Consider the following 24,915-nt stretch of genomic DNA (forward strand, 5'->3'; position numbering starts at 1 on the left):
GGGTCAGACATTGCTAATCAATCATGGGATTTGTCCTGCTTCTTTCCCCTCCTGCATCCATGGCAGACATCACTAGTTAATTAGGTCACTCTTTTCAGCTAAGTGTCCATTCATTTTTTTGTTTGTTTGTTTTTGAGTCAGAGTCTCACTCTGTTGCCCAGGCTAGAGGGCAGTGGCATGCTCACGGCCACCCTAGCATCAACTTTCTGGGCTTGGGCAATCCTTCCCCCCTTAGCCTTCTAAGTAGTTGGAACTACAGGTGTGCGCTACCACACCCGGCAATTTTTTTTTTTTTTTTTTAGTTGGAGTCTCACTCAGTTGCCCAGACTGGAGTGCAGTGGCTGCTCCCGGTCACCGCAGCCTCGACCTGCTGGGCTCCGGCGATCCTTCCGCCTCAGCCTTCCAAGTAGCTGGAACTACAGGCGCGCACCACCACGCCTGGCTAATTTTTGATTTATTGTAGAGATGAGGTCTCGCCAAGTTGCGCAGGTGGGTCTCGAACCCGCCGGCTCAGGCAATCCACTCACCTCAGCCTCCCAAAACGCTGAGATTACAGGCTGAGCCACCAAGCCCAGCTCTATTTTTTAAAAAATATTGTAGAGATGAGGTCTCACCAAGTTGCCCAGGCTGATCTCAAACCCTCGGGCCCAGGAAATCCTCTCGCCTTGGCCTCCCAAATTGCTGGGATCACAGGCTTGAGTCACTGTGCCCAGTCTAAGTGTTTAAAATTCTTTTTTTTTTTTGAGTTGGAGTCTCACTCTGTAGCCCAGACTGGAGTGTAGTGGCTGCTCCCGGCCACTGCAGCCTCGACCTGCTGGGCTCCGGTGATCCTTCCGCTTCAGCCTTCCAAGTAGCTGGAACTACAGGTGTGCGCTACCACACCTGGCTAATTTTTTGATTTATTGTAGAGATGCGGTCTCGCCAAGTTGTCCTGGTGGGTCTCAAACCCGTGGGCTCAGGCAATCCACTCACCTCAGTCTCCCAAAGCGCAGGATTACAGGCTGAGTCACCGAGCCCAGCTTAAAATTCTTTAGAACGTAATGCTCCAGGCAGCCAGCACCAATTGATTGTGGCTGACAACTGAGATGGAAATTATTTGCCATCCCTGTAAAAGTGCTTGGATTTGGGAAGAAGGAGACACCACTGGGAGGCAGGGATGGGCTGCAGCAGGAGGAAGGATGGGGACTAATTTGGATGGGCAGAGAGAAGTCAGGGAGGAGGAGGGCATTCAGCAGGGGTGGGACGCAGCATGGGATACAGCAACGTGGTACAAGAATAGAATCACGGGGTGATAGAGAAGATGCAAACGCAGGTTGGTGCCATACCATGGAGTCTACACCCCAGTGTGCAGGCCACGGGAGGTAGGAGGGTGTGTAAGCTGGGGGAGAAGGTTCATGAACACACACACACACACACACACACAGGCTCATCTTGGGGACCTTGAGCCTCCTCATGCCGCGGGTTGATGTTTATCTTCTGTCCATCCAGTATGACAACTGATTGTCTGGACTCACACAGCAACCTGGGGAGTATTATGGAGGACATTGGTTATTCAGTCCTTCCTGCAGAAGCTGAGACCACATGACCAGACAGAAAATGGAAGCACAGGGGCATGCCTGGGGCTATGACTAGCCCCTGCCCCTTGAAAGGGAGTCATTTCCCTCGCCCAGCCATGCTACCCCTCCCCTCACCTGTCAAAGAGTGCTCCCTTTCACATCACAGCTCCCTCACCTTTACTGGCCATGGCTGGACAGGGGTGCCATCTTTGCCCGTGCAGCACAGGGAAGACATGCAGGCTGCAGCTTCCCTGGCCAGCAGGTCCCAGCGGGCATTGTGGCCCAAGTTGCCTGTCGGGTCTGCTGGATCCAGGATGATGGGCCTGCAATTCCACCACGAGGGTCAGTCTAATTCCTGACAACATCTAGTTGTCCACCCGTGACATTGGTGGGATTATTTTCCTTCTTCACCTAATCCTCTGTAGGGGCCAGAGGCTGGTCTCAGAGACCATTCAGTCCTCCAGCCACATGCTACAGAGCAGGTATAGAAAACAAGCTACACACAAGTCACTTTTCCATTCTGCATTCAGACAGACATTACTAATCAAGCAGAGAGCTGCTGCTTACCCATCCTCAGGTAAAGTAGGCATGTTAATCAATCACAGCTTAGTTCCACCACCTTCCCTTCCTGCATGCATGGTACAGATTCAACATTCCTTCTCTGAAATACTGGGGACTAGAAGTGTTTGGGATTTTGAGGCTTTAATTTTGATTTAGGATTATTTGTGTTATTTATTGGTTGAGCATCCCTAATCCAAAAATCTGAAGTGCTCCCTCAATGAGCTACCTTAGAGCACAACTTTGAGCATCTTGTTGGTGTTCAAAAAGTTCCACATTTTGGACCTTTTTGGATTTTGAAGTTTTGACTTATGGATGCTCAGCCCATAGACACCACTAACTGGTTACACTACTCTTCATGTGAGCCAAATCACAACCTTAGAACCTTTTCTAACACATAATCCTAAGTAGCTGGTACCTACTGAGATGCCTGAGTTGGCAAAAGCATCTCTGTTGTCTCTGTACCCATTTCAGGGGAAGGAAAATCTCAAAGAATGAGACACGCTTATGGGACTTTGTGAGTTCACAGGTAGGGTGGCCAGATTTAACACATGAAAATAAAGGATGCCCAGTTACATTTCAGTTTCAAATAAACCATGAATACACTTTTAAAGCAAAATTATGTCTCAAATATTGCATGGGACATACTTGTGCTAAGAAGTTATCACTGTCTATCTGAAACTTGAATTTGACTTGGAGTCTTGCATTTTACGGCAACCCTTTTCACAGGTGACCAGGAAAGGGACTGCTCATCTCTCAGTTGCGTTTAGAGAGGAACTCAGTTCCAGGAAGAGGGTCTTCCTGTCCCTGCTCTGGGATGGAGGAGGTATGGAGAGTGAGTGACCCAGGATCTGAGATCCTGGGACCCTGGGGGTGGACCTGCACCTGGGCTTCTGAAGCTGCAGTTTCAGGAAGTCTTGGACAATCTTGTCCTCAGTGTTGTAGTAGATGGTCCAGTAGATGCAGAGCTGGCGGTACTGGGTGACCAGCTCCAGGACTGTGCGGAAGCCCTCAGCCATGTTGAACTGGGAGTCCTGTCCACCCTGCTCCCAGGCGTAGACTGTCAGGAGTTCCAGCCCATGCTGCGGGGGCAGGGAGCCTCTCCCCTTGGGCATCTTGTTGCACTGGAGAGGAGGAGAAAGAAGATGTGTTGGCCCATAATGGAAACAATGAGGTACAGGCAGAATCCTTCTGAAGTTGGCAAACCAAGCCCTATGCTTTTATTGAGCATCTACATGTGTCAGATGCCTTGCTAGGCATCATCCCATCAAATCCTGGGGCAGAGCTATTATCACGCTGGATGACAAAACTAAGGTCCCACAGTTAGGATAGGACCCTCTTTCTGCTCCACCCATTCAGGGTCCTGGCCAGGCCTGGGCCCTGCCACCTTCCAGGGGTCTGCACTTGAGGCAGAGACCAGGGCCGGGGTGAGAGTTCGTCCCCCATGCGAACCTGCCGGTACCAGTGTTTCACCAGCCGGATAAGACTCTTGAGCTTGGTAGGGCGGGAGATAATGAAGTCCCGCTGCAGCTCTGTGAAACAGGTGGAGTACTCGCCCGCGTTGCTGTAGCTGTGGATGAGGTCAGCGTAGACTCGAGAGCTGGGTCTGGAGCCGGGGACCAGCTGGCCTAGGGGGAGAAGGTTACGCTCACTCCATCTTCCACAGCATCCCAGCGGGGCCAATGTAGACAGGACTTCTGGGATTACCTCTTGGAGTGTTTCCCCGAGGGTGGTCTGGGACCCACTGGGAGTTCACAGGGTGTTTTTAGGTGGGTCACAGATGTGACATGGCTGGCACTGAATCTGTGGTGAGAATTACATTCCCTTTTCTGCCTCCTTCCAACCCACCTGCTTAACCATCAGGGAGAAAGTCTTACCTGGGAGCTAATGTGTCTTTAATGCCTCTCTAATATTTGCTCATTTCTCTCTACCAGAGAGAGGGCAAGCCTCAATATTAAAGCCCCCTGCAGGTAACAGAACCTTGCTTGGCAAGGAGTTGATGCCACCATTCTGGTTTCGTTGTGCTTAAGGGCATTCCTTAATATTCAAACTCTTGCTCTTTGAAACAGAGAAACTGAATAGTTTAAATACATTTCTGAGCCAAGCCTGGTGGCTCACACCTGTAATTCCAGCACCAGCATTTTGGGAGGATGGCAATAGTTTGAGCCCAGGAGTTTGAGACCACTGGGCAACATAGTGAGACTCCCGTCTCTAAAAATAAAACTAAAAAACATTAGCTGGGTGTGGTGGTGTGTGCCAATAGTTCCAGCTACTTAGGAGGCTGAGACAGAAGGATCACCTGGACCCAGGAGTTCGAGGCTGTGGTAAGCTGTGACTGTGCCACTGCATTCCTGCCTGGTCCACAGAGCAAGACTCTGTCTCCAAAAGAAAAAAAAGAAAAGAAAAAAATTCTGCATGAATTTCCCCTTGCAACTTGTTCTCCACAACTCAGGAACCAGATACATTGAGACACAGGGGACTTTTTCACTCTGAAAACTCCTATCCAAACTCAGCCCTGAAGAACTATGAAGAGAGTTGTGTTACTTTTGCTCAGAGCTTTGTCCTTGGATCCTGGGCAAGCACTGGACTCAGAATAGGTGCACATATTGAGGCACTAAATGAACGGGTCCGCAGCAGGTGGGACGTGGCAAATGTTCAGGGCTGGGGATGTGCTGAGACACTTCAGTGTCTTCACTGTCAGATAAAGACACTAGGGCTCAGGGTGTGGAAACCCCTTGCTCAGGCCTGTCCAGTATGGGGGTGGGTTTGCTGAGATAGAACCCAGCTCCGGGCCACTATTAGCCCCTATAGCATCATTGTGTGAATTAGAAAAAGACACCCTTATTGCTTGAGACCAGGAGTTTGAAACCAGCCTGAGCAACATAAAGTCTTTACCAAAAAAAAAAAAACAAATAGCTGGGTGTGGTGGTTGTAGTCACAGCTTTTGGGGAGGCTGACATGGGAGGATTTCTTGAGGCCAAGAGTTTGTGACCAGCCTGGGCAACATAGTGAGACTTCAGTCTCTACAAAAAAAAATAATAAGATTAGCCAGGTGTGGTGTTGTGTACCTGCAGTCCCAGATACTCGGGAGGCTAAGGCAGGAGGAGGCTAAGGCGGGAGGATCGCTTGAGCCTAGGAGCCATGATCGCACCTCTGCACTCCAGCCTGGGTGACAGTGTGAGACCCTGTCTCCTGAAAAAAGAAAAAAAAAGAAAGAAAAAGGCACCCTTTTCTCCAGACACTTTGCAGGAGAGTTGTGATGAACATCCACATATACATGCTTGCAACGTGCACAGATGTGGCCTGGTTGTACACTGTGCAACCTCTACAACTGTCCATGTCAGCCCTGCCTCTGTTCTTCCCCTCTTCTCAGGCCTGTGCCTGGGTTCCTCACCTAGGGCATCAAAGGCTGGTAGCACATCAAAGTCCACACTATGGTCCAGCATCGTCTTGGATGTCAGTGAGAAGCTCAGCACACGGGGATTCTCCCATTTGGAGACCTCAAACTTGACCTCGAACTGCCGCTTCTGCTGACATTCCTCCAGTTGTGCTCGGATCTCGGAGATGATCTCGGCCCGCCTGTTCCCCTGCTCAGTGAACTGGCCAAAGCAGCTTAGGAACACCACCAGGTCGGCATCTGAGCGGCCTCGCAGAGCTGTGCCTTTGGCTGAAGAGCCGCCCTGGGGAGGACATGGCAGGTGGTTTAACCTTTGAAGTACAGTTTGGCATCCTCCTGCCTGTGGGCTCAGGATTCCGAGTTAGCAAACATGCTGTGTGACCTTAGGCAACTCACCTAACCTCTCTGTCTTCCATCTTTAATATGGCATGTTTGTAAGAAAAAGAAATGTGCAAGTTTAAACCCTCCAACAAATGCAAACTTTATCATTCCATTGTGTTTTGAAAGATTTTTTGTTTTTGTTTTTTTTTTAGGCCTGTGGCCCTCAAGTCTGCTGCACCTGGCGAACTTTTATAAGTGACCGATGGCTGGCTCCTATTCCCTGAGACTGTGACTTAATTTTGCCTGTGATGGGCTTGGGTATCAGTATATTTTTTAAAAAACTCTGATTCCAGGGTGGAGCTAGTAAAGCCAGGGTTGAGAACCAATGAGCTAAGTCACCCTCCTCAAGTGTTATGGATGAGGAAGGTGAGGATCAGAGAGGGGAAAATATTTGCCTGGGGTCACACAGGACTAACACCCTTTCCAGAGCTGACCCGGGTCTCACTGTGTCTCTCCAACTGTGAATGAGGCTGTGTCTAGTACAGAGGAAAATGTGATGTTTTGAACACCCCTTTCCACCTGAGATTGACATCCTAGTTTTCTTCTGGGACCACCCCTCCCCACACTCAGCCCATGGGGTCTAGGTGGGGCCCGCTGTACCATGTGACCCAGGGTTGGCCAGTCAGAGCTTGATGCTTCCCTAGCCCCAGTGATTGGTTTGGGGGTAGGTAGGTTACCCAAGCCAGGCCAGTGAGACTTAATTCCAACAATTTTTAATTTGAATTTTGAGAGAAAAAAATTCCCCTTTTTGGCAACTTAGAAGTGCCAAGGACCCACAAGGTAATGGGCTGTCCAAGACATAAGAAGCAGACCAAGAACTGGAGAGAAAAACTGAGTCCTGATGACCCTGCGTGGACTCCTGGATCTAGCTGTACCTGAAAGCAGATCTCCTCCATGGCTTTCTAGTGACATCAGTCAATACATTCCTTTGTGGCCTCTTTTGAGTGGGTGTCACAAGCAACCAAAAGAGACTTGTGGTACACCTCTGGCCTTCTCTCTTCTACCCACCTATGGTCACTTTCCGGCTCTTTCTCTATGCCTGGCCTTGTGCCGGGTGTAACAAGGGCCACAGGAGGGGCTTCTTGCCTGCAGCTCTCTGGAGACTCACCTTGACCACCTTGATCACTTTGATGGCAGAATCGCGGAAGCAGTTTTCTCTCAGGAATGAGCAGATGGTGTCAACGGCCTTATTCACCTGAGCCAGGAACTGGCGGTCGGGCTGGAGAAATTGACTGATGAACTTGTCCAGGTCCGTGGCTGGGGTTTGATGGAGGAGGGCTGGCTGTAGAGAGAGCCCAGGTGGGCCACGTGAGGCGGGGCACCCAGTGCTCCCTCAAGTCCTGCCTGCAATGTTCTCTAAGGATGAGGCTCCCACCATCTCCCATGTTCTATTCTCCCTCTCAGCTGGTGGCCAGGTCCTGAGATAGCATCAGAGGCACCTGAGTTCGAGTTCTGATTTCCCCATCAAGGCTCAGCATCAGTTTCCTCATATTTAAATGGCACAATAATAAGACCCATGTCTCACTGGGTGTTAAGCACTGGTTATGAGACCCCACAGCAAAACAGCAAATATTGGGCATGCTCACTTGTAATCCTAGCACTTTGGGAGGCTGAGGTGGGAGGATTGCTTGAGGCCAGGTATTTAAGACCAGCCTGGGCATCATAGCAAGACCCCCATGTCTACATGAAATTAAAAAATTAGCCAGGCATGGGGGCATGCACCTGTATGTAGTCTCAGCTACTAGGGAGGCTGAGGCAGGAGGATCACTTGAGCTCAGAAGTTCAAGGCTGTGGTGAGTCACTGCACTGCGGCCTGGGCATCAGAGAGAGACCCTGTCTCTATTTAAAAGAAAAAAAAATCACACCCTGTCGGGACCTGCAAGTTGCTTATGTCTCAGATTGGTTTTCCTAGTGGCAGAACCTCTGATGGGAATTCTCGGGCACATGATTAATTGGGGCAGTGCTCCAGGGAAAAGGGGAAGGGGAACAGCAGGAAAGGGCAGGGAAGAAGCTTAGCAAGGCTGGGGGCTCAGCTGGAGACAAGCCCCAGGGAGCTCCAAAGCACAAACCGCATCACAGGGCTGGTCCCACCTTGAGACAGAGGCGGGGCTTTCTACGTGTCACTCAGGTGCTGGCTGGGACAAAGCAATCTGTGCCTCTCACAGCGGACAAGTCTCTAGAGAAAGGAACAGCTGTGAGCCGTCCACAGCCAATGCTCCTAGTAGCTGGGGATTCGTGCACTGGCAGTTTAAGGGGACCTGGGAGCGGGACACCCCACCCCACCCTAGGGCCCTGTCTCTTACCATCACGTCCCAGGGCTGCACGGGAGTCCCGTCTCTATTCACAAGGCAGGCCTGTGTCTCCAGCGCTGCCGCTTCCTGGGCCAGCAGCTCCCAACTTCCCTGGCCCACGTTCCAAGTGGGGTCAGCAGGGTCCAGGACCAGGGGCCTAGGGGCAGAGCAGGTGGGCAGGTGGGAGTCAGTGAAGCAGCAGGTGGAAGGGAGGGACTGAGAAGGGGTGTGAGGGCTGGAAAGAGTGTCAAGATTTCAGGTTGGCCCAGTCTGGTCCAGGTGCAGAAGGGACCCGATTGGCTGCCTCTGTCTGAAAGCTATCCAGTTGCCCCTTAATGTGAGAAATAGTGTTTTATCATGCTAATAAAACTGGCCTTGGTGTCCTTATGGGGCTCCTTGTGATGCTCCACCTTGGGTGCTCTTGAATGTCTGGCCCCAGGGTGACAGTCAGGGAGAGGAGGAGGAGAATGAAGTGGTCCACACCTGGCTTTCCGGAGCTGCCCTAGAAGGTGCGTCCTCAGAGTTGGGTCCTCCATGCCGTAGTTGACTGTCCAGTAGACACAGAGCTGTTGATTCTGCTGGACGAGCCCCAGGACGGTGCGGAGGCCTTCGGCTATATTGAAACGGTCTTTCCCACAGCCCTGTTCCCAGGCAAAGATGGTCAGGAGCTCCAGGGCGTAGACTGGGGGCAGAGAGGCACCACAGGCCAGCTGTTCTCCTTTGTTCTGAGTTGCAACCTGTGTCACCCAAAGCCAGTCAAAGATCAGTAATGTGAACACCTACTGTGTGCTGAGCGTGGCTCTATGCACTTGGGGAAGGAAGAGGCTATATGGAACTAAACACAGAAAGAACAGAAACTTGGAGACACTTCTTATTTTACAGGTGAGTAAACTGAGGTCCAGAGGAGGGTAGTGACTTGTCCAAAGCCATACAGTCAGACAGAACTCAGGCTTGGCCTTTGCCTGGTGTCTCCCTTGAAGGAGTCTTCCCTGTGGAGGTTCAGAACATTGTGCAACTCTAATTGAGGCAGCGACATTGACCAGCCCATCCATCACCAGGCGTTATAAATATTTTAACAATAATGACAACATGGGGTGGCTGGACAGGAATGGGGACTGCAATGTATCCATGCTGGTATCTTCATACACCCTCACAACAGTTAGCAATGGTAGGTGCTCAATAGACGTTTGTTGAACACACGAGTGCATGAGTACAAGCTGCAATCAGAGGAGCATTTAGTGGGTAAGCACCAAAAGATGCTCAGAGTTTAGCACAACTCAAAAGAGACCACAGAGGAATGTATTGGCTGATGTCACCAGAAAGCTCTTATGTAGAGCTGCTTCTAGGAACTGCTAGATCCAGGAGACCATGCAAAGTCATCAGGACTCGGGTTTTCTCTCTAGCCCTTGACTCTGCTTTTTATGTCTTGGACATGTTGTTACCATATGATGGTCCTTTGCAGCACTAAGCTTCCATAATGGGGAATTTTCTTTTCTCAAAATTCAAATAAGGATGTGGTGGGAATAACATAAGCATAGGCTTGGAGGTGAGAAAAAACAAGGAAAACATAAGTAATGCAAAAAGAGAGGAGAAACAGATGAACTAAAGAGGAAGGGTGAACCCCACCTACAAAAATAAAACTTTGGACTTGATGGAGCAAAGATTTTCTCTATCTGTGGCACCCAGAGCTGGACAGGAGATGGAAGATGGAGGAGACGGTCCTAATACTTGGATTGGCCAATAAGAAGCAAAGGCAAAGCGATGTCGGTGTAGAAGAGGAGCTGATTGGCTGAGGCAGTTGCCATGACAGCAGCTGCCTCCTGGGAGGAGCTTACTCACCCGGTGGTACCAGTGTTTCACGAGCAGAAGCAGGTTCTTCAGCTTGGCTGGGCGAGTGTTCATGAAGTTCCTCCGTAGCTTTGAGAAGCAGGCTGCGTGCTCGCCCCCCTCGCAGCCACTGTGGAGGAGCCTTGAGTAGATCTGGGGATTAGGTTTGGCACCAGGATTGAGCAGCCCTGTGGAAGTTTGAAACACTCTGAGTGTGCAACTCTAATGGAAGACAGCAGCATTTATCCACCCCATCCATTCACCAGGAATCACATAACACTGCAATCAATACTATGGTATAACATTGAATAATAATCAGACTTTTTTATTTTTTATTTTTTTAGTTGGAGTCTCACTCTATCATCCAGGCTGGTGTGCAGTGGCATGCTCATGGCTTGCTGCAGCCTCAGCCTCCTCCATCAATAGCTCAGGCATTCCTTCCACCTCAGTCTCCTGAGTAACTGGGACTACAGGCACCTGTCACCATTAAAAAATTTGTTTTGGTAGAGGCAGTGTCTCACTATGTTGCCTAGGCTGGTCTTGAACTACTGAGCTCAAGTATCAATTATGTACTGGGTACTTTTCAATAATTTTCACTAATCCACTCAGTAACTCTGCAAGGTGGATAATCTTGGCCCCAGAAAAGCTGTGTAGGATAGTGATTAAGGGAATGAGCTTTGGAGAGAGACAGGCCTGGGTTCAAATTCAGGTTGTGTGATTTTTGCCTTTTTGGGTCCCAGTTTCCTTATCTGTAAAAAGGTAGACCATAATTAGCACCCGCCCTTATAAGGATATTGTGAGAATCAAGTTAAATCTACATACAAAGTGCTTTACAGCACTGCTTAAAATACATCATGTTCTCAATCAGCATTAAATATTGCTATTATTAATGTTGTCATCTCTCAAAAGGAAAAAAAAGGCATAGAGAGAAACTGGAATAGAGTTCCACCTCTCACTTTCATAAAGCTGGCCTCTGGAATAAGTGTCTTCTCCATGAAAGGTGACAAAAACAAAATCAGTCACCAGCAGAGAGAGGCTCCAAGGAAGCTTACTGCTAGGACTCTGGGTGGGGAAGAAAAGAAAATTCCCCTTGAGAAACTGAGACTCCAATTCCATGTCAGATGTGGGTGTGAAATTCAAATGTATAGTATCTACATGATGAGGAAATCTCAGACTATTAAATTAGTGCATCACCTGGCATGGGAATTAGTGAAACTCTCAGAGCCCAGGTAGAAGCAAAATGAAAACTCAGTCTCCTGCAGACTATTTCCAACCCAGAGCACAAAAAAACTTTCATGAGAAAAGGAAAGGCACTGGAGGCTTCACAAATCCCAAAGATAAGCTCACAATAAAAAATTACAAACCACATGAGGAATATAATAAATATATTCTCCATGAAAGGGAACTAAAAAAGGTCACATCACCAACCACATTATTGACCATAAGGAATAGTCAGGTGACACACGATGGGAAAGTGTGCACTTCAAAATTTTGCGATAATAGGACAATCTGAGAGACTAAAATATTAAAATGGTTAAAATGATAAAAGAAACTAAAACCACAATGAAAGAATTGAAGCCTGCGAGCAAACAGGTTGATCTGAGAAAGCCAAATGGAACTTCTAGAGGTCAAAAATAAAGTCATTAAAATTAAAAAAAAAAATAAGGATGAGCAGCAGATTAGATATATTTGAAGAGATTTGGGAAATTGGAAGACAGATCTGAAACACTGAGAAACAGACAGCCTGGACTGATAAAGAGATGGGAACAATGAGAAAAGATAGGATATGAACGATGAAGGGAGTCACCATCTGAGAGGAATTTCAGAAGCAGAGAATAGAACAAAAGAGAGGCAATAGACAAAGAGATACCGGAAGACATTTTCTCAAAACTAAGGGAACAGTTGAGTTCTCAGATTCAAGAGGCACAACATATTCCAAACAGGAGCCCATACACAGATGTATCATGTACAGATATACTCATATGTCCATACACAGACATATCAAAAGAGACTGAAGAACACTATGAACCAACAGAATGTCTTAAAAGCCACCAAGATGGAAATCAAAACAAAATGAATAAACAAACAAACAGAAAAACCAAACACACAAACAAAAAAGTAGATTAGTTACAAAATAAAATAAAATAAAATAGCAGACTGACAGCGGATTTCTCATGTGTAGCAGCAGAGGTCAGAAGATAGTAGATATGAGGGAAAGCAAGTGTCAAACATTTCATTCAAGCATGAAGGTGAAACAGAAATTTTTTAGACAAAGTCTGAGAAAATGTATCACTCATAAAACCTTTCTGAAAAAGTACTGAAAGATATATTTCTGCAATAAGAAAAATAAATCCAGAAGGAAGAACTGAAAAATCAAGAAGCAATGATTAAAACATTTCTGTTAATTATATTCATAGATTTCAACTTGCATAGACGATTAAACAAACAGAAAAAATTTTCCCTGTTATTAGTGTCTGGTATTTTAGTTCCAACATATCTTAAGCCCTTAAAGACCATTATATTATTGGCTGGGTGTGGTGGCTCATGCCTGTAATCCCAGCACTCTTGGAGGCTGAAGCAGGAGGATTGTTTGAACCCAGGAATTCAAAACCAGCCTAGGCAAAAAAGTGAAACTGCATCTCTATCAGAAAGAAAAAAAAAAAAAAAGCTGGGCATGGTGGCATGCACCTGTAGTCTCAGCTACTTGGGAGACTAAGGAGGGAGGATTGCTTGAGCCCAGGAGTTCGAGGCTGCAGTAAGCCAAGAAAGTGCCATGGCACTCCAGTCTGGACAAAAGAGTAAGACCCTGACTAAAAAAAGGAAAAATTATATTGTTGTTTGTTTCATTTTTATCTTTATGGTATTTATAAGAGGTACAATTAAGTTTAACAACACATCTTTGAAAATAAAGAATGGAAAAGGCATCCCAGGAAAACACTACAAAAGACTAGTGCAGTTCTGTTAATATTAGACAAAAGACTTTAAGACAAATAGAATTTTTAGAAGTAGTGAAGATTATTACTTAATGATAAAAGGAACACTCTAATAAAATATAATCATTATGTATTATACTTGTATGCTACCAATAATGTAGCCTCAAAATATTAAAAGCAAAGTTTTCCAGACTTGCAGGGAGAAATGGACAAATCTCCATTCAGAGAGATCTAAAAATATCTCACTCAGAAATTGATAGGCCAAATAAACAAAAAATTATCTGAGCAAAAATCATGAGCGAGATCTGAATGACCTATATAGAAGCCTGCATTCAACATTGGAAAGCAAGCATTCTTCTCAACTATGGGCAATCCAGGAAGTGCCCCATATAAGGTATGTCTGACTATATTTAAAAAAAAAGAGAGATCCTAAGTGTCAAAAGCAAACACCTGAATAAAACCCCAAAACTTTCATTTGGAAACCCACTTCCAAATATTGATGGATGAAAGAACATATTATGATGCCATAATTACAAGAACAAAATAATTAGACCTGAGTGATAATAAAATTTATACATATCAAAACATTTGCCATGCAGCTAATTTGGTTGTGAAAGGGACATGCAAAGCCTTCATTGCATCTACTAAGATTGACAACTAGTAAGCTCAGATTCTCTTCCAAAAGTTGAAAAATAAATTGTAAAGTAAACCCCTAAAATATGGAATATAATAATTATGCAAAATTTATGTATATATGTATTTTGGAGTTTGCATCTCACTCTGTTATCCAGGTGAGTACAGTAGCACAATCATGGCTCACTGAAGCCTCAAACTCCTAGGTTCAGGCCATCCTCCCACCTCAGCCTCCTGAGTAGCTAGGACTACAGGCACACACCACCATGCCTGGCTAATTTAAATTTTTTTTTTGTAGAGACAAGGTCTTGCTATATTGCCTATGCTAGTCTCGAACTCCTGGGTTCAAGCAGTCCTCCTGCCTCAGCCTCCTCAAAATACTGGCATTACAGGCATGAGCTACTGTGCCCGGCCTGAGCCATTGCACCCAGCCCCAAATTTATTTTAAAAGAAAGGAAAAGAAAAGCCAAGTGGATACATCAAACTGTTAACATGTGTTAAATCTTAATTGGGGTCTGTAGTTTTCTATGTGCTTGAAATATTTCATAATTAAAATCTTTGTGAAGTTAAAAGCCCTAAATAGGTATAAGATTTGATGGTGATGAAGACTTTAGATATCTCAAAGCAGTTTTCAATGCTTGGTCAAGCAGGGGAATTTGGATCACAAAGAGACTGGAGGCACCCCCGTTAGATGCTCCCTGGCCCATGGGGTCCTTATCACTCTGTAAGGCAAGGGCTGGGGACCCCTCACCCACGGCATCGAAGGCAGGCAGCAGGCTAACATCCATCCAGCTTTCCAGGGCTGTGGACTCCAGCTGGAACTGCAAAACCCCAGGCACATTCTGCTCAGGAAATGTAAGGCTCAGGCCAGGGACCTGCCCTTGCCACCAGGATTCCAGCTGTGCCCGCATCTCATCAAGGATCTCTGCACGGCGAGTCCTCTGGTCCTTGTAGTCAGTGAAGCAGTTGAGGAAGACGACGAGCTCGGCATCACTGCCACCCCTGAGGTCTGTGCCACGGCCGAATGAGCCCCCCTGTAGAGGGAAGAACAGCTCAGACCAGTAACCCTCTGGAAGCCCAGGAGTCAGACTGTGATCCCATCACCTGCACCCCACCAGCGGCCTGGAAACTGCTCTCATTGAGAGAGATTGTTGAGTCCAGGAGCATCACGACACAGGCAGACTGCATGAGCCCGGTGACTTCTGGCTCTTAGAAGCCTAGATGAGAGTCAGGTTATATCTGCCTGCACTTGCCTTCTGATCCACCAAGCCTGAACCAAGTCAGACCATCTGCAGCAACAGATAGCTGGGGCAGAGTGGAGAATGGGTGGTTACCCAGCATTTCACCCAAATGTCTGCAGCGCCTCCTGAAGGCTCATCTGGACCAGCAGTTGCAAATTGAGGTCCCAGGGCCAAATGGGGCCTGCAGCTGTGCTTCCTTGGTCTGCTTCAATCAATTCCTTTCCTTCTTCCCTCCCTCCTTTCCTTTCTTCCTTTCCTCCTTCTTTCCTTCTGGCAACAAATATTTATTGAGCACTTTCATGTACCAAGATATGTGTGAGTGGATAAGACACTTCTGTTTTCCTGGAATTTCCCTCCTAGCAGGGGAGGAGAGGAGTCCGGCCAGGGCACAGCAGTTCCCGAGAGACACTAAGTGCTACACAGAGACAGAACAGGGAGGGGTCTGGGAGTGCAAGCCGGCAATTTTGAATAGTGTGGTCAGGTCTCAGAGGTAGGGGACACTGGATCAAGGACCTAAAGGAGGGTAGAGAGCTGGGGGTGGGAGGTAGGAGAGAGTATTCCAAGGAGGGAAACAGCCAGTGAGGAGGCCTTGATTGGGCGCCTGGGCCTGGTGAGCTCAGGGCAGCCAGGAGGCTGGTGTGGGGTAAGTGAAGGCCGGGGAGACCAGAGCCCCATCCTACAGGCCATGAGGCCTCCGTACTCTGTGAAACCAGAGAGGATTTTAAGCTGAGGAGGGAAGTGATCTGATGATTGTAACAGCGGTTTAAAAAGCTATATAGGTCAGGCATGGTGGCTCACGCCTGTAATTCCAGCACTTCGGGAGGCTGAGGCAGAGGATCACTTGAGGCCAGGAGTTTGAGGCCAGCCTAGGCAACATAGTGAGACCTCAACTCTATAAAATATCTAAAAAAACTAGATGGGCATGGGAGCCTGCACCTGTAGTCCCAGCTACGCGGGAGGCTGAGGTGGGAGGATCACCTGAGCTCAGGAGGTAGAGGCTATGGTGAGCCATGATCTTATCATTGCACTCCAGCCTGGGCGACAGAGTAAGACTCAGACTCAAAACAAGCAGGTGAACACACAGACAGAGAAACAAACTGAATCATTAAAAAAATTAAAAATTAAAAAAACCTGGCACTTAACTATAACTTAACCAACAAACTTTCCTTCTATTGCCGCCCAGTTCCCCTGTCCAACCTTGGCTGCATTGCTATGATGCCATCCCCTGCCCACTGCTGTCCCACTGGAGTCTCCACCTTGCTCACCTTGCTGACTGTTGAGGCCTTGTGGACGCACTTCTCACGGAGGCAGCGCAAGATGACATCAACGGCCTTTTTCACCTGCTCCTGGAACTGCGGGCTCGGCTTCAAGTGGTCCTGGATGAAGCGGTCCAGCTCCTTGGTGGGGATCTGAGACAGCTCCAAGGCCAGCCCCAGCTTGGATGGGGTGTTGCTGGCTGCTCTTGAATCCCGGGAAGCTGGGCATGAGTGTGGCTTGCTCCCTGCCCTCGGGTACACAGCACAGAGGCTCTTGCTGTCTTCAGGACTCTTCTGGTGAAGGTCTCGCAGGATGGGGTGGCTCAAGCCTGAGCCCCCAGCAGGTGGAAGGCCCTGGAAGGTGTTGAAGCAGCTGCCTCACCAGGGGCAGAGGTTTCTACCTCCACCCGGCCCCTTCTCTCCCCACTTCCACCCTTTGGACAGTCAGGGTGACTGAGGCTCAAAAAGGGGAAGAGGGAGAGCTGAGGACAGCTCACGTGGCACTTTTGTGCAGATTAGAAGGTGCCTTTCTGGTCAGATAAACTGCAAAAAGGAGCCCCTTGTGGTGGGTAGAACAGGCTGGTAAGCAGGCTATCGCCGCACAAAGACAGAGGAGCTCCTTCCCATAGCATTTGCAGCTTGGTGATTAGACTGTTTTACATGCCTGCTGTCCCCACCATTCCAACCCTGTCCCATGCCACGTGGCACACAGAAGATGCTCAGGAAACACTGAACTCCTACATTAAGTACAAAGTCCGAAGGTCCTGGGGAGCCCCTCACTCACCGGCCCCTCCCAGGGCTGCACAGGGCCCCCAGCGCCCTGAAGAAAGCACGGGTGGTCATAGCAGGACCTTGCCTCCTGGGCTAGCAAATCCCAGCACCAGGCCGCCCCATTCCCCACGTCCCACGTGGGGTCGGCTGGGTCCAGGATCACAGGCCTGCAGTTCCAGAGAGACAAGGAGGTTCTGGTTAGCAAGAAGGTCAAGATCAGTGCTCTGGAGTCAAGCAGGCCTAGCTCCAGTCCCAGCTCTGCTTCTTTCCAGCTGTGGGACCCGGGGCAGATGACTCGCCTTTTCTGAACCTCAGTTTCCTCAATTGCAAAATGAGGATAACAACAGTGCCTGCTTTGATAGGCGGTTGTAGAGATCAACTTGGAGCAAAGGTTCTCAAGCCTGGCTGCACACTGGGATCCCAGGATGCACCCCCAGGGACTCTGCGTGACACCCTATGGTTGAGCTATTTCGTTCTTAGGTGTATATCCAATGGATACGTAAATGCACTGAAAAACACATGCAAGAATGTTTACGGCTGCCGTGTCTGTAAGAGCTCCAAACTGGAAACAACTCAAATGTTCATCATTAGTAGAATGGAAAACATATCGTGAGAAATTCACAAAATGGGCTGAGCATATGGCTCATGCCTATAATCACACAGCACTTGAGGCAGGAGGACTACTTGAGACCAGGAATTTGAGACCAGCCTGGGAAGCGTATCAAGACCCCATCCTGTCTCTACAAACAATAAAAATTAGCTGGGTATAGTGGTAAGTGCCATTAGTCACATCTACTGCACTCTAGCCTGGGGGACAGAGTGAGATCTTGTCTCATACCAAAAAAGAGTGATTTCACATGATGGAGTACTATACAGTAATGAAAAATAATGAACCACAGCTACACAACAATATGGATGGAGCTCAACTACTTAATGTAGAGGAAGAGAAGCCAGACACAAAAGTTCGTGTGGTACAATTCCATTTAAATAAGATTGAAGGAAAGGCAAACTGTAATAACAATAAAAATGGGCCTTACTGTGGTGCTGGAAATATTCTACCTTGTTCTGGGTGGTGGTTTCATGGGTACATGCACTTATAGACAGTCATCAAAACACACCCTTCAGATGTGCATGTTACACATCAGTACAGCGTCCACGCACAAAACAAGTGGGGCCAGGCATGTGTATATCTTTAGAAATAGGTGATTCTAATGTGCATCCGGGGCTGAATCTGCTGGGTCAGAAGAGCATGGCTCACACCCAGGCCCTCAGCAGACACGACCTGTTGTATTGTTCAGGGATGGGGCAGCAGATGGTGGGACACGAGGAAGTACCTGGGTCTCTTAAGCTGCTCCCGCAAGAACTGTCCGACGGCAGGGTCCCCGAAGCCATAATTGATGGTCCAGAAAACACACAGTTGCTGATAGTGTTGGACCAAGCCCAGGACGGTGCGGAGGCCCTGGGCCAGGCTGAAGGCATCCTTCCCACAGCCCTGCTCCCAGGCGAAGATGGTCAGCAGCTCCAGGGCATAGACGGAAGGTGGGGTCTCCTTCCTGGGCCCCTGCGGGCACACCTGAAGGTTGAAGGAAGGAATGAGAGTGAGCTCCCTGCAGAACCAGGCTGGGAAACCCCGGGCACAGGATGTTGTGTTCCAAGAACAAGGGGTATCTCTCATTTCCTTCTGGCTGGTGGCTTCAGCCAAGTGTTCAGCTTGTATGACAGGGGGAGGAAGGGGTGTGACTTTCAAGCCTCAGGAGGCAGAGAGCAGTCAGAAAGAAGCCAGGAGCAGTATGAAACTGCAGCCAACCCCCAAATAAAGGTGAGGCAGTTCTGGGGTCCTTTTGGATCGCCATTTGGAAAAGGGCACTGGGTCGTGATCCTTCCACCCCCAGAATGGGGCAGGACAGCCCCTCCAGTTCTCTGTCCCCATAACCTGACACACATGATTGTGTCTTTGCACAATGTACTTGGGGTCTCCAAGGACCAGGAAGGGACCACTTCATGCATGGCAATAGTCCCAGGCCTCTGGACAACTTGGGAGGGGACACTTCAGCTTGCCAGAAGGTGACCTACCTGGCTAGAGGCAGCTGGCAGTCCCCCATACCCGCCACCCACTCTGTCTCTGGGAAGGCAACAGACAAGTCAATGTGCACATGTGTATCCAGTACCCAGATCAAGATAGAATATTTCTAACACCCAGGCAGGCTGACTCTGTAGTTGTCCTTTTAGTAAATACCAGGCTATTAGCACTCCCTGCCCTGGAGAATCCTATTTATGTGGGAAAAACCTGAGGAAGACTTACAGATGCATACTCCTTTATGTGCAAGTGAACGAAACAGGTGCCCAGAGAAAGCTAATAACCTGCCCAGCATCACACAGCAAGAGACAGCTGAGCCAGAATTGGAATCTAATTCCTCATACCCTGATGAAGGGCCCAATGGAAGGACGGAGCCAGGTACCCAGGATTCTAGGGGGGCTGTTCCCTCATCCCCAGACACTGTCTGGGCACACTTCCCCAGAGCACAAGAGTCTGTCAACATGCATGAAGTGCAGGGGGCACCACTGAGGTAGGGGTAGGGGGTGTACACACCACATTACCTCAGACCATATATATAAAATAATCCAGATAGGGAAAAGTCCTCAATATGAAAAGCAATATGATGGAAGGAAATACAAAAGAATGATTTCAGAAAGTCAGGCTAGGGAATGATTTCTTAAGGCATACAAAGAACAACTCATTAATACATCTGATTATATTGAAATTCAAATATTTTCTGTGACAAGTGGCCCTTAAAAAAAGCAAAAGCACAAACCACAGACTGGGGGTGTCCATTGCATTATATTAGTTAAATAATCATCCACAATATATAAAGAGCTTCAACAAATCAACAAGAAGATAGCTAACCCAAAAGAAAAGAATGGACAGGGGACATGAACAGACAATTCCCAGAAAGAAATTGTGAGTGACCACTAAACATAAGAAAATATTTTCACTCTTATGGAAGCACAAATCAAACAATCATATGCCTGGAGCAGGTACCCTCCCAAGTGGCTTCACCTGGCGGTACCAGTGCTTCACGAGCAGGATCAGGTTCTTCAGCTTGGCTGGGCGAGTGTTCACGAAGTTCCTCCGCAGCTCTGCAAAGCAGGCCGCGTGCTCGCCCCCCGGGGAGCCGCTGTGGAGGAGGGTGGAGTAGACCTGGGGGTCAGGTTTGACGTCGGAACTGAGATGCCCTGTTGGCGTGAAGAACTGTGAGTTAGGAAGGGTGCTGGGACTCAGGATGGAGGACAGTGTTGGTGCCAAGCTCAGCTGGGGGTGCTGGGGATGGGTGGGAAGAGTTTGGAGGTGGGGGCATCTGGTGACAGGGGAGTTGGGGGCGGGGAAGAGAGCCTGGAGCTTCTCAGGAGGGAGAAAGGGGAGCTGCACTCCAGGATGCAGTGGGAGAGCCCCTTCCTGCCCAATGGCCAGGGGGTCCCCAGAGCCCCGGCTCGAGGAGGAACAACTGCGTTCCCAGATGGGTAGACAGGAAAGCCGCTTCCTCTGAGACAGGAGCACCTATAACCCGGCGGCTCTCTCCTCCCTCCGGTGGTGCTAGGACACCCCGCTCGTGCCCTCAATTCATTCCCTCCCAGAGGGAGAGGAAAACAATACCGAGAAATAGAAATAGAAGCCCAGGGGTCCTGATTCCTGGGAAGCAGTTGCTAGTATGCACTGAGTACATGCTGGACACTGGGCTCATTCCAGTCCCCTGACCCCATGAGGCAAGTGCAATTCTTCATCTCATCTTATAGCTCAGGAAACTGAGGCACAGGGAAACTCCATGCTTTGCTCATGATTCTGTAGCTGGTAAGTGATGGAGGATTCCAACTCGGAGCTGGCTGATTTTCCGGTAGGTGCCTTTTCCTCTACCACTCCCATGGGTATGACTAGGGAAAAGGAAACACTCTCCATCATTCCCTAGGTTGCTGTCCCCACGTGCCTGCTTGTGCGGTTTTGGGTGAGTTGCTGTATCTCTCTGGGCCTCAGTTTTCCCACTGACAAAATGGAAGATAAAACACTACAAACCTCATAGGTTTGTTGTGAAGAATTCAGCAAGATAAAACATTTAATAAGCAGTATCCATTATAACTAATGGATATGCACCCCGTGAGTGGGTACATGAGGTGTGGGGTACTAGGCATGGGGAGCGTGCCCAAAGGATAGAGCTGTCTGCCCAAGGATAGAGCTATCCTCCATATCATCAAGGAAAATAATAATATCAATAGAAACAATAAGAGCAACAGTAATAGAAGTAATAATAGCCAACACTCATAACCCTCATCATGTGCCGGGCACCTTTCCAAGTTTGTTACATGAAGCAGCTCATTAGACTCTCCCAATAACTCTGAAATTAATGACTATTATCCCATTATTGTTATTGTCCTCTTTTTGCCAATGAGGACACAGAGGTATCTGTTTAGATTAAATCAAGCATAGGATTATTATGAAGAATGCAAAGGTCACATTAATGTTTTCAAGATAAAATACAAGGCTTTGCAGAATTCTGGTCTTGTCCCTAGCTCGCTGCTGTGGCTACATGTTGGGTTGACCTCAGGATGTTTGCAGCACCACTTTAGGCAGTGGGTGAAGGAACCCAGGCTGCTTGGGTGAGGACCGAGCATCCCGAAGCCAGGGCACAGGAGGAACTGAGCTTTCTTTGTCTTCGTCTGGTACAAGCCCGATGTTTACTCAAAAAACTGAGGCCCAGAGAGGGATAGAGGCTTGCCCAGCAAGGCCACACAGCAAGTTGGTGGCAGGGCCAGAATTGGAAGCCCTGTCTTGCTCCCTGATCTTGTCCCCAACTCGGGAACTGGCAAGGAACCCCTCACCCAGGACATCAAAGGCAGGCACCAGGCTGACATCCATCCAGTTTTCAAGGTCTGTGGACACCAGTCGGAACTTCAGGACCCCGGACATGTCCTGCTCAGGAAACTCAAGGCTCAGGCCAGGGACTGGGTCCTGCCACCAGGACTCCAGCAGTGCCTGCATCTCAGAGAGGATCTCGACACGGCGGGTCCTCTGGTCCTCATAGCTCTTGAAGCAGTCGAGGAAGATGACAAGTTCAGCATCACAGCCACCCCTGAGAGCTGTGCCCCGGCCAGAGGAGCCTCCCTATGAAGAAAGAAGATAACTCAGAATTCCATACTGTCCAATTCTAGTGCCCATGTGGGCTAGCAGACAATTAAGTGAGTTGAGTGGGCAGGGAGGAGACTGTGGCCACATAACTGGAGGCATTGAAGCCTTGCAGGGATGCAGGCCTAGGGTGGCAGGGTTGACATTTTCAAGAGAAGCAATTTTAAAATGGAAATCCATGATTTTTAAACTTTGGCAACTAACTTAAAAACAAACAACCAGGCTGGGTGGCTCAGCCTGTAATACCATGCTTTGGGAGGCTGAGGTGAGTGGATTGCCTGAGCCCGCGGGTTCGAGACCTGCCTGGGCAACTTGGCGAGACCTCATCTCTACAATGAATCAAAGAAAATGAACCGGGCATGGTAGCGCGTGCCTGTAGTTCCAGCTACTTGGAAGGCTGAGGCGGAAGGATCGTCGGAGCCCAGCAGGTCGAGGCTGCGGTGGCTGGGAGCGGCCACTGCACTCCAGTGTGGGTGACAGAGTGAGACTCCAACTCAAAAAACAAACAAAGAAACAAACAAAAAAACTGCAGGTAAAACAAATTCTAGTTTGCAATCTTTGCTCAGGATGCGTACACAACTGTGGTGTGACTCATGGGATTTCTGAGACCTGTCTGACCGGTGTTTCTTTCTACAAAGTTTCTAGCCTGAGGATTTGGGATGAAAACTCCCAAGCATCATCGGAGCCTCTGTCGGATACCCATGTCTGAGATTAGACACCTGCGATCTCACTTCCCACCCACAACCACCCGGATGTGGTTGCATGTGGTCACAGATATGGAGAGGGATGCTTGGGGTGGCACCATTCACAGCTGGTCCATGGCAAGATCCAGGATTGAGCCCTCCAGGAGCAAGTCTCTTCCCAAGCTGGGGCCCCTAATTATCACAATGATTATGCCAGTCCCTTTACTTCCAGCCTCCATGTGGGGGACTGTCAACAAGATGGGAACGGTCATCGAGGTGTATTGCAGCATGAGTGTTTCCTGCACATGGTTATCTCACTTAACTTTTTGAACACCTCTGGAGCAGACACCATGATTGCACTTACATTACAAAGGAGGAACCGAAACCACAGGGATGTTGCAAAGTTGTCACTTACAACCTCCCTCCTAACCCCTATCCCCACCTGCCCCAGCCAAGAATGGCAGGGCCATGACTGGAGCCCAGGGAGGCAGGCTCCAAATCTGCACTTTTTTCCCCCCCATGCTTTAATTTACTTAAGCATCATTTTTTAAATGAAGGTTTTCAGACCCATACAGGAGAAGAAAGGATCTTAAAGAAGTCTTTTGGCCACACTTTCCCCATCCATCCCACCCCCCTTTTCTTCTTTGCATGATTTTAAAAGAAATCCAGCCAACATGTTATTTCACCCACACATACTTACCTGGGCATGTCTGTTATAAAATAGTGATTCTCAGTAGTAGGCAACGGTGTGCCTGGGACATCTGGCAATGTCTGAAGACAATTTTGGTGGTGATGATGGCTGGAGGAGCCTGTTCATGCTGGCCCCGGAAGTCATTCTGCAATCGCTCCAGAGGTTTGTGACTCCCTTCTTTGCTTTCTGGTCCAACCAGAAGCCCTGATTCATTTTGTACATCACACCCTGGATGACAGCCCTGAAATCTGTCATTCCTCCAAGGAGCCGGGTCAGTGGGGAACACCATCTCTAGACCATAGTGTGGGCTCAGGAAATAAGGTCCACAGCCCTGCCCAATTGCCACTGCCTCTTTCAAGCCTCAAGCAATCAGAAGACCATAATCCAGATCCAACCCTAAGATCTGTTCCAGACGTTCCAGGGAAGCTAAGGGTGCCAGGGCTTTAAAGGTCCTTACACTCTTGCTCCACAGAAGTCCCTCCTGTCCATCTCAGAGGTAGAAGCAGAGACAGGACGCCAAACCTCCTAGGCTACATGTCTCCCCTCCTCCCCCCACAACCTAGGAAACCACTTCAGCCTTAGGAAACCACTAGGTACGATGATGCCATCTCTCGCTCTGCTTTCACCCCTCATCCCCGACAAGCTCCAAGTCCACTCCAAGTCTGCTCTACCACACTCAGATTCCTTCCGTCCACTCCAGCACCAAGTTTACCCCAAGGGTACTGTAGTTCCAACCTGTCCCCACCCTGAGTCTGTGAGTGTCCTGAGGTCAACGGTGACAATATGGCACAGTGTCTAAGTGTCAAAAAGTGACCTGGAGCAGTGGCTTAACCACGCAGGCCTCAGTTTCCCCTTAAACAAAATAGGGACGATAATCCCCACCCCACTGAATGTGAGGATTAAATGAGATAATACATCGCATTCATTGTTGTTTGATAATTTCTCAGTAAACCAGGCTCTTCTGGCTCTTAGAGAGTACTATTATTTTTGTATCCTTAGGGTCCAGCATAGGTGAGACCCATAGTCTCTTTGAATGACTAGGTGAATGAGCGAGTGGATGAATGAATGAATGAGAGGCAGCCTTGAAGGGCACAGATGCAGGAATCAGACTCCCTGGATCTGAATCCTGGTTGAGCTTCTCGCAGGTTTGGACAGGCTACTTTGCCTCTCTGTGCCTCAGTTTCCCCCTCTCTCAAGTGGGGGCTCAGGGTACCAACCTGGCTGGGGTTTCCAGGGCACCCAGCTGGCTTATAGTGTTTGTTAAGGACCTGAGTGGGAAGAGCCCAAAGGAATCCGCCCCCCACCCTAGGCCTCTCCGAGGCGCAGGGGTCCTCCCAGCCTGCCCCGAGGTGGGGCCTCACCTTGACGGTTTTCAGCACCCGCGGGCCGAGGCGGCCCCCACGCGCTCTCAGGGCAGTGTCCAAGGCGCCCAAGGCGCGCCGTGTGGCCCCCACGAAGTCCCCGGGCGGCCGCAGCCTGCCGGCCACCAGCGCGTCCAGCTCGGGGGAGGGGGTGCGGTACACG

At 48.9% G+C, this 24,915-nt stretch overlaps 1 protein-coding gene across 1 annotated transcript; it reads right to left on the bottom strand.

Annotated features, from left to right (window-relative positions):
- Positions 1-1,183: 1,183 nt before the first annotated feature.
- OAS3 (2'-5'-oligoadenylate synthetase 3) lies at positions 1,184-24,914 on the bottom strand (the record flags this gene model as incomplete). Its single annotated transcript, XM_021714277.1, has 16 exons — positions 1,184-1,522; positions 1,732-1,879; positions 3,000-3,238; positions 3,567-3,742; positions 5,509-5,794; positions 7,001-7,174; positions 8,196-8,340; positions 8,667-8,920; positions 10,023-10,198; positions 14,328-14,610; positions 16,083-16,427; positions 16,858-17,011; positions 18,179-18,417; positions 19,903-20,078; positions 21,714-21,996; positions 24,753-24,914. Coding segments are annotated over 16 exons (3,252 nt in total), but the record flags the coding sequence as incomplete, so codon positions are not given.
- Between the last annotated feature and the right edge of the window lies 1 nt (position 24,915).

Source organism: Carlito syrichta, unplaced genomic scaffold, assembly GCF_000164805.1.
Source record: "Carlito syrichta isolate Samal-C Ts95f unplaced genomic scaffold, Tarsius_syrichta-2.0.1 Scaffold305566, whole genome shotgun sequence".
Taxonomy (NCBI): domain Eukaryota; kingdom Metazoa; phylum Chordata; class Mammalia; order Primates; family Tarsiidae; genus Carlito; species Carlito syrichta.